Source organism: Trematomus bernacchii, unplaced genomic scaffold (assembly GCF_902827165.1).
Source record: "Trematomus bernacchii unplaced genomic scaffold, fTreBer1.1, whole genome shotgun sequence".
Classification (NCBI taxonomy): Eukaryota; Metazoa; Chordata; class Actinopteri; order Perciformes; family Nototheniidae; genus Trematomus; species Trematomus bernacchii.
This window is the reverse complement of record NW_022987973.1, coordinates 5319942-5329956: the sequence shown is the minus strand read 5'-3', so window position 1 is coordinate 5329956 and position 10015 is coordinate 5319942. Positions and strand designations below refer to the sequence as shown.

At 41.8% G+C, this 10015-nt stretch overlaps 1 protein-coding gene across 1 annotated transcript in view; it reads right to left on the bottom strand.

The window, feature by feature from the left end:
- Window positions 1-2819: 2819 nt before the first annotated feature.
- The window catches only part of elp4 (elongator acetyltransferase complex subunit 4), a 51396-nt gene continuing 44200 nt past the window's right edge, over window positions 2820-10015 (bottom strand). Inside the window, exon 10 of the mRNA XM_034117071.1 lies at window positions 2820-3198. Coding sequence (XP_033972962.1) covers window positions 3070-3198 — 129 coding nt within the window. The 3' untranslated portion in view covers window positions 2820-3069. The remainder of the gene's footprint in view (window positions 3199-10015) is intronic.

The window sequence follows — 10015 nt, the reverse complement described above, 5'->3', positions numbered from 1 at the left end:
TGTGTGTGGAATGAGGGGGTGTGTTAGAGAGAGAGAGAGGGAGAGAGAGAGCATCTAAAGGAAAGGATGTCCAGGAGAGAGCGAGGTCAGGTAAAATTCACACAGCATGTCACAGCGGCAAGTATCGTGCTAAACTGATTAATTGAATTTACACGTCTCACTTAATATTTAATAGTCCAATCAGAACTTCGAGGATTGTAGGTTAATCAGATCTTTAAGAGGATTCATTTTTCTGTAAAGCTAATGCAGTTTTCTCTGTTCATTTAATCCAGTTTATCACACAGACAGAGGAACAGTGTTTTGAGAGCAAGGGGAGGCGTAGGGGGGGTTGACAGGCAGAAGAGGAACATTAATAATTACAGAGAGAGAATTCAAAATAAATTCAAAATGCAAAAAAAAGACTGCAATTAGAGGAAGTCTAAATAATATACAGCCTCGGGATAAAAAGGTTTGAATGTAATTCTCCCTCTGAAACCAAGTCAGCCAATTCAAGTTTTGGGAAAAGTTTTACAGAACTTTTTTTGATCTGTTTTTTTTTAATGAGACACAATCATTCTGACCTTGAAATCTTAATTCCCACAGAAATACAAAAAAGTGTTGCTTTAGGTATTTTGTACATTGTCTTTGACAAATATGGTGACCTTGTGATTTAAGGCTGGCTTTATTAAACCAACATTGGCAGAGAGAGATGTCCAATATGGTAAAAATGTACTGTCCCACATTTTGCTACTTGAATAGTGCTGCACTGTGACGGACATTCAATAATACAATCCATAAGACCTCAGCTAAAGCTACTGCAGGAAAACAACCATGGCTTTGGAGAGGAATCAATAGGACATGAGCGGAAGCTATAAAGACACGATAATAAAAGCATATTCTCAGCCGTCGGTCCAATGGCTTCCTGTCGTTTCTAAAGGCTAAGTGAGGTTTTCAAGAAGTAGGTCTCTGAAATTTGCCAACAGCACTGAGTGTCCATCTTATGTGTCGTTGTTGCAAATGTTATTAAGACCAAATGCAAACAAGACAAAAAAAAGCCTAATATGAGGTACTGCCATTTCCCCCCCAGGTTTAAATATTTAATGAGCTGTTATAAAACATGTTATACACCATTATTGAAATTTGAGCAATAAGAATGGAGGATTAAGAGAAATCAAAAATAATAAAAGAAATATATATGTCCGGATTGCCGTATAAACAGTACTATTTATTACTATAGTTGAGGTGAGAAGGATGAGAGTGTTTGAAGAGCCTCACGTGATATTAATCCAGATAATACTGAACAGGGAAGAATACGTTATTCACCTGAAGTTCAAGTCATTGTGTTATTGTGTTCAGAGGCTTCAATTCATTGAGATTTCCTTGCACCCTGAATTACTTTTCATACTCATTAGAACATGTGTGACTAATTTAGCCCGTGTATTATCTAACCAGATGTAACCGACTAAATCTGAGGAAAAAATACTAACACTTCAAATCAGGTATAAGAAGTCATATTTAAAATATTTACATTAATGTTGAACAGCTGTATAATGAATGAGGCTTTCTTTATTATTAAACTGATATTGTACACCTTCAATGGTTGCAGAACTTGAAAATTATGCACTTTCTGAACTTACTGAACAAGTCAATCCGCAGCATGGTGAAATGCAGATGTACAATCTGTAAGAAACTGTAGTATGTCAACATAAACAAATGCCAAAATGAATTGATTCTATTTTATTCCACCTTTACAGTGTACCCTGGATATGTCAGCTCTTGCACAACAACTACTTGGAAAATATTTGTTATCTTGACAACTCAAGCTTTTGCTCACCTGTATAAGTGACCTGTGTATGTCATCTCTCTTTCTCATACACCCGATATAAGCGCACTTCATTCATGCATGAAACTGTCAGGTAACACTACCCTCTCGCAACACGTGCTGCAGATGGTTACCAATGCTGCCAGTTTTCGCAGGCAGAATTATTCAAACTGGCATCAACAGCAGACTGAGGAAAACAACAATGAAACATTTAATTTTTCATGTTGTTTTTTTCTCCGTTTCTCCATGTCACTATTTGACCTAATTTGTTCTTTTGGGCTTGTCATGGCAAAGCAGCTCATCCAGCAAACACGCCTGATGAGGTGTGAAGCCTGCACCCAAATCCAGCTCTCCTACCCTCTGCCCACATTCCTCCCGAGCTCACCAGCTTAGTGGAGGTGGACGTCACTCACCGGCACCGTCTCAGGGTCAGATGGAGGCATCCCTACTCCAACCTGAAACCAGCGATGCAGACCAGAGATCAGTCATTCATAACACACTCACTTTACATCCTCTCACAGTCTCACAGGCAGTCAACATTTCCTTTTGGTGTTGAGGCGCAGTGAAGTAAAACATTCATAAAGAGCATATATTGTGTACTTTGTATTTATTACATTTTATTTGACTAAACAAAAGCACATTTCTTTGCATTATCGAAGAGAATAAACCGCTCTTGTGCAAGGTGGAGCTAGGCAGGAGTGGCCATTTGTGTTGTGTACAGTATTCTCAGAGCCTGGGAGAATGCAGATGAATTATTTAATGTTTACCAAGAGTGAGAGTCTGTGAAGACTACCAAATATTCCATGATTACACTTTTCTCAAAATCCCCACAGACAGAGAACAACAAAGTCCCAAATCTTAAATAACCTTACATTTTTTTTAATGAAATGGGTTAGGTTCTAGTCATCATACCATTCATTTATATTTATATTTATATAACATTTCAAAAATACCATAAGGTATTATATTTATTTTCTAACTTAAAGTTCAAATATAAATCATTGGCCAATCAATTCAGTTAAATAAACTCATCTTTATTCTTGGAATGTGCAAAAAAATAGTGTACTGCTTTATTTAAAAAAAAAAAAGGACTTGAAACATGGGATGAAATGTCCGTTATGAGACAAAGCACTGTGGATGTTTAGATCTTCACCCCTGGCTGGGACAGTTGGCAGGTGGTAAAGGCTGGCAGGGTTATCGAGGTTGACATCATGTGGGCAAGGGAACAACCTGGTCGCCATGGTAAAGAGGACAACTGTGTGGGAGCGCTAGAAGTCCAGGTGTTTGTTGCCGGAAGAGCCGGAGCCACAGGCTGAGGCCACCGTTGTCGCTCCTGCCAGCTCCCCCCTGCTCACACGACTCACCGTGTCAGACAAGTCTGGAGGCAAGTGCAGTCTCTACAGAAATCAGAGAGGGAGAAAAGGGAGAGAGAGAGAGAGAGAGAGAGAGAGAGAGGGAGGGAGGGCAGCGTATTAGATCAGGTTGTTCGGAGAAAAAAGAAAGCACTACAGTGGATCAACATACAGTAGATGGTACACTTCAGTGATGTTTATTCACAGAGAGCCATGTTGGGTTGAAATTGCATTAGATGCTTCAGCACTCCCCTCAGCCCGGCATGGTAGAGCAAACCTGCGAGCGAGCTGCTAAATGCTTCAGAGAGCTTTGGGGTCTGTTACAGCTCACAGGGAATATGTGTGTGTGAGGTAGGGGCGTTTAGAGAAGTTGTGTATGGACAACAACAGTGTGCATTTATGAGGCGAGGTAAGAAAAAGTGTGAGTTCAGACAGATGTGAATGTACAATCTGGATGTGTTTGCACTTGTGCTTCGTTAGTAACACACCTGATTATGTTCAGCTTATGCCAGAGTCATTAGAATCAAGTGTTTTCGCTGTTTCATAAAGCTTATCTATGGAGCAGCCCTGTGCCAACTCATAGCACAAAGACGCTAAGAGGTTAATAAGGGCCACTCGTGTAAAGCCCCCTAACACCAACACGCTAACTACTATAAAGCTTAAGAGGGGGCTACACTGCTCTGCTCCCTCCAGGAGCCACGAGAAAGGCCGCTAGTGGCACTCAACCAACAAAGTCTTGAAGAGGTGCTGAGAGCGTGAGAGGAGGTGAAGTATCTCCAGAGTCAAGGGGACACCCGACAATGGTGTTGAGTAGCATGTTGCTCGAGTGTCTATCGAGGAAGTTGAATCAGAATACTGGCATCCCGGTTAGAAGAGAAGTTAAACCCTGTAATTTGCCCCTGAAAGAATCTGCCATGACATCTGACACCCATTGGTCAAAGCCTCCCACCCGAGCCCTCTAAACCTTCCCTGCCCACCACATCCTTACCCCCTCCAGACATGCAGCTTTAGAAGAGCCCTTCCACAGATACTTATCTTTTTCTTAATGACTAGGTATTTGGGTACAGGGTTTAACAGCGTCATTACTAAGAGATAATTCAGGACAACGTAACACTCTTCACCCCTCTAGGGTAGACTACTTCCTCCATTTGCTTAATACTGTCTTTTTAAGAGCATTGAAACGGCTCAGTCTGAACTGCAAAATGTTTTTACATCCCTGATTTTCATGTCTGATATGAAGCTTTGTTCTCCTACTTCAGTAGATAACAGCTCAGAGGCGCGACATGCTCAAGTGGTCTCTTTTCTGTCCAACACATTGCCTTTGTGTGTGTGTCAGAAGACTGTTTGTCAAGCAAGTATAGAGGAAACAAGAGGAGTCTTTACGCAGCCCTGCAGATTATCTGGGGCAGGTGAGCTCTGAGACATTGTGAAGGACCTATAATTTAATGTAAGATGGTAAAGGTAAGGTTACAAAGGACGTATAGAGGCACAGATGGAAAATGCCATTGGGAGAAAAGACAAAAAAATACCATATTTAGCATTTACTTACTCTTGTGACAACCATAGAAAAAAAACGATTATCAAGTTGCTAAAAACACAAATGATAAATTAGGTAAAGTTCTCCCTGTATAACCCTTTCTCTGATTCCCTCTCTCGCTCTTTAACACACAAACACACACATCTATGCAAACTCAAATATTGGCCTTGAGGGGGCCTCCAGAAGCTCCAGCTTCCACCGCTGCCAAACCTCACCTGTGTAACCTTTCGTGTCTTCAGCTCACTCGAGTGTGATTGAAAAAGAAAAACAATGCATTGATCAAGCCCGGACTCAGTCCTGCTTAGTGCACTGCAGCGGAAACATGGTAGAGAGAGGGGTAGGAGAAAAATCAATCACATATACATCACCCCCAGTGGGTGAGTAAAAAAAAAAAAGACATCACACCGTTGTCTGGCTGTCACGCACCCATGGGCCTGGCTACACCGTGTCTGTTTGGCTCTGAGCTCTGTAAACCCACTGAGCATGTGCAGAGCGAAGGTCAAAGCAATCCAGAAGTGCAGCTCCACTCCTCTAACCTTTGAGTTCAGGGGCAGATAAAAACAATCAATGATAACATCAAAGTTGGAGGGAGGAGCAGACAAAACCAATCGATCGGTTTGACACACAGAGGGAAAAGGGAGCCCAGTAACAGTCAGAAACCCTCCTGTTCATCAGTGACAGCCAATACAAGGGCTGATAACTGTCATTGGTTATCAGGGCCATGAAAACTTACTTTTATTCAGTTATACTCCAAATAAACTGCTTTCATACCAATATCAATGCAAGTGAACTGTTCCACACAATCCAATACAAATATTGAGATTCATTTTTTCTACGATTTTGATATTTACAACCAAATATTCGATGGCAGCCAACTGCGGGTGGGCATAACATTTGCATTGACACCAAATGAATGGAGGTCAGTGTAGGACCTAGACAGACATAACCAGGGAGGCTCTGAGTCTGCTTCCCTACGACCTGCACACTCCATGATGTAAACAAGGACATCCGGAAAACCCTCAGAGGCATAGTGGGGTGTATGTGTGTGAGAAGTCTTTCTGTGCTGCCTGGCAACCTTCATGAGAGTGGAGAAAGAGGAAGAAAAAAAAAAGAGGGGGTCGTTGGATGGGAGTGAACGGCGGGAAAATATACCATTGGCTGTGGTGCGTTGGTGGAGTTGGGGTGGGGGAGTTTGTGAAAATGGATGTGTGCCACAACGCTAGTGTGAGTATGTGTGTTAGAGTTGTGATGTTAGTGTTCCCTCCCTGGTGGCGGACGGGGGTAAAGGTCCGTGGTTCAGCTCCGCTCCACAGCCAGAGGGGCTAGGGCCATGCTGGCAACAGGATGAGGGGTGACAAAGCTCCAAACGAGCGCTAAGCACTTGAAATGAGCCCTCAGGACCAGCCCACAGACTAGCTTTGGCTAAGAGGGTTACTAATATCACCCTACAATGGACAATTCCCTTTGGTTTACTAGACGCCCCAAAGACACGGTTCTTAAGGAATATGGTGTTTAATGCTGCCTGTAAGCGGTCATTCGTAATCTCTACATACAGCATATCACGTCAGCTTTTTACGGCTGGTAAAAGTGACCAAATCACAGCATTTTACATTTGTATTATGTCTTGGTTATAAGTATTACAATGTTATGTAAGTGCATTATATTTTCCAAGATCCCAACGTACCAATTTCTCCAGTAGAGATTAAACAGGACCTACTCAACACAAAGCAACACCATCAAAGGCATTCCACTGCTGGTAACGGCTTGCTAATGACTGGAGTATTAGGTGCTAATTTAACGAGTCATTTCTTCCATAGAGTTTGAGCCACACTTTCAAATGGCCCGTGTCACTGTACAGCTTAGAACTATGGGAAACCCAACACCTTGTTGGAACACATGACGAGCGTTCGGGCTGCTCAAATCAGATTAGCCCACGTTGGAACATGCTCATGGAAGTGACACGATATTTACCATAAACACCTACTTAACACAATCATTGTAGTAATTTTGTCAGCACATTATAAGCTCTATTGAAATCCTTGAAATGAGAAAAAATGAACATTGTTTCACTAAGCTGAAGTCATAATAATCACAAAGTAAATGCTGACAAAGTAATCTGGCTATATGCTGTGAATGCATGAATAAAAAGTTCCAGTTTTTGTATTGATGCAGAGGACACTAATATACTTTAAAAAAAAATACCATCAATGGAAAAGTCCAGTATTCATGGGCAGTGGTCACATTGGAGGTGATACCTTTTGCCAATTCCATTTCCCTGAGCAACACAGCTGCAGTGCAGTCACTGTAAACTAATGTGAACGTCTGTCCATGACACCAGGTCAATGTCCTCTATTTCTAGTCCTATTTCTACAACCAGCCAAGGGTCAAAATGGTAGCAAAACAAAATTGGCAGAAATGTTCCAGACTTGCCTATCCATTCTCTAAACCAAGCTAAATCACCTCCCAGTGTCGTAATCCTTCACACCTCTAAAGTTACACTGCATTGTGTGGGAAATCATTTGCTGATCCTATAGGAACTAGTTTTAACTTCAGCACACCAACATCCACATAATGAGGTAATGTGCTTTCCTATTGGATAAGCAAACTATCTTCACATTTACGCTGGCAATTTCACAGAATACTTCCGCTTCCTTACAAGATGTAGAAAGAAACCTGCATAAATCCCATCACTTTGGTAATTCTAGCCCACCTGCACCAACAAAAGCTGAGAAGAAGCTTTTCCTTCCTCCCCTTTTTCGCGATAACAATGAGTGCAACACGATCCCTGGCCTTGCCCTAAGAATAACCTGTTAACCGGGAACATTTTAATCCCTCAGGTTTTGTCATTTTTGGAATTTAATTTGTTTTAGTCACTATTTTTGTGAAAAGTAAAAAAAAAGTAAACTCATTTATCTTTATGTCCGATATTCTACCTGCAGCCCTCACTATTTAAAGCATGTTATGTTGGCGATTAGGGATTAAAAAAACTAACCAATCAATTTAGCTTAGGCTGAATCTGTATAAAGTATAAAATAAAGATAATAAAATACATTTTATAAAAATAAAATGTAAGGGTGGGTACATTTTATCATGGTCATGAGTGAGAAGGGATGAAAGAAACAAATGTAAACTACACTGGAGCTCATCTCGAGTTTCTTTCTGGTAATTGGGTGCTGGTCACCTGCCTGCCATGTCACCTGCTGCCTGATCCGGGATAATCTGAGAGGCATACAGACAGTCAGGCAGACCGACAGAGAGACAGATACAGAAACAGGCTTCTCATCTCTTCTGCTTCACGGTTAATGCATCTGACAGAGTAGGCAGCATGCAGGCAGAAGGATGAGTAAGCATTTTGAGTGTAATTATATTCCCAAACACTGGAAGAACAGGATGGGACTAATATTTGAATGAATTTCATTAAAAGTCAGCATGTCCAAGCAGGAAATTGATTGGCTGACAATATTTCAAGGTTTTTTAATACCTAATGGAATGTTTTTTCCAGTTCTCTTGAACAGCTATCTCCTCACTTACCCTTCACGCTCCAAAGACTGATGTAAAACAGCATTTGATAGTATCTGTCATGTTACTAAACATGACATGCATTGGAATCAGTTAGCTCTGCCATGCTTCTGAATAACCAAATAGACAAACAAGGGCCAAAGTGTAACTGCGCTGTAACAACAACTTGACTTGTTATCTCCGTCGTCATCATCTTCAACTGAACCCTCCTCTGGGGGCATCTGCGCAGCGCCTGACAAGAGCTTTGACAGGAGCAGCAGCGTGGGGCCATTTTGTCTCTTTTCAGTTCGGTTTTGTTTCTCTTTGGAGGGCAGTGTTGGTATGGACCGTGGGCGTTGTAGGGTGAGGGGGCGAGGGCACATTGACCCCACTGTTGGAGGGTAGTAAGAGGGGGGGGGCTTAGCTGGTGTTATGGACTTGGGCACAGTCAGGGAGTGCTGGTCCGCCCCTGGAGTGACATGGTGCCTGGGGAGAAAGGGGGGGGGATGTGGGGCGTAGAGTACAAACATGTCTAAGTGCTGCCTTCACTACAGATAGGCCCATAGCAAAGAGCGAGGCTGCATGGGTTATGACAGCATATCTGGGGGACCTCTTGTGCCCTCCACCCCTCAAACACACATTTTACGCCTCAAACCATGACTCTGATACAAAAACGTCCTCAGGTTAAAACACCACTGACACTTTTGGTAAAAGCAGGTTTTCTAGCGCTAAATAGATGCCCTGCTACAATAATCACACTTTGGAGAAAGATGCACAAGGCAATAGCTTGGCACACTATTAAACTGACTATATGCAAAGTAGTCCTTTAGGTCTAGGCCACTTTGCGTTAGATTTTCAATAAAAATGACCATGCCAAAGAAAATAACAGTATAAGAAAGCAATGTTTTCAAATTTGCATCATCAAATGGCGGACTGCGGTTCAGACATGGACACGTTGATGGTTCTATTTGGACCTGTGATCAAATCCTGATAAATTCATTTGAACAAATAATGTCCTACATGTGCATGACAATGGGACTAAACTAAACTAATCGCAGGGCGTCCTTTTTATAGAAGCCTTTCAGCTTAGCATAGCATTAACACTGGAAACAGCTGGCCTGCTTTCATTTAAATGTGTGTTTTTAAATGGTTTTGAGCAAAACGAATTCTCGGTTGGTAGCAATGACTTCCTCGTATCTTAACATGTTTCTTGGTAATCTCACAGTAACATAAAGGAAGCAAGGGAAAGGGGAAAATGTTGACATATTTATTTGAGATCACTGTTCTGACTGGCTGTGTCTCTGCTTCAGTCACAAAAAAAATAGAGCATTACCAAGGATATTTTGTCATGTATTATTCATTGTTTTTCTGTGTTGCACTCAGTCGACAAGTGCATACACTGATGTAGAAAAGCAGACAGACAGACTCACACTGCCACTTGCCTATGCATGTGAAACACAAAGGTATTTACAACATGAGCACACAAAGCTGGCCAGTAAAGCTAGGGTTTCCTTATCCCAGCCTGCCTTCCAACAGAACATCCTATTTCTCCTGTTGTCTCCTCTTTTGCACTGTGAACGAGTTCAGCAGTTTACAAGCATGACATTTGGCAAAGCGAAAGGTCGTCTGGAGGTTACTGTGTCAGCCTGGGTAAGTGGATGACCCCTTCTGAGGGTGGGGGCGATCACACTCACTGAGGAATGATCTATTGTTGTGCTATCAAAAGACCAGGATAGAATAGGGCACACCAAAACTGGATATACTATGACAGAAGGCAGAATATTTTATATTATCATTTAAATTACTTCCTGAATCAACATGTTGATG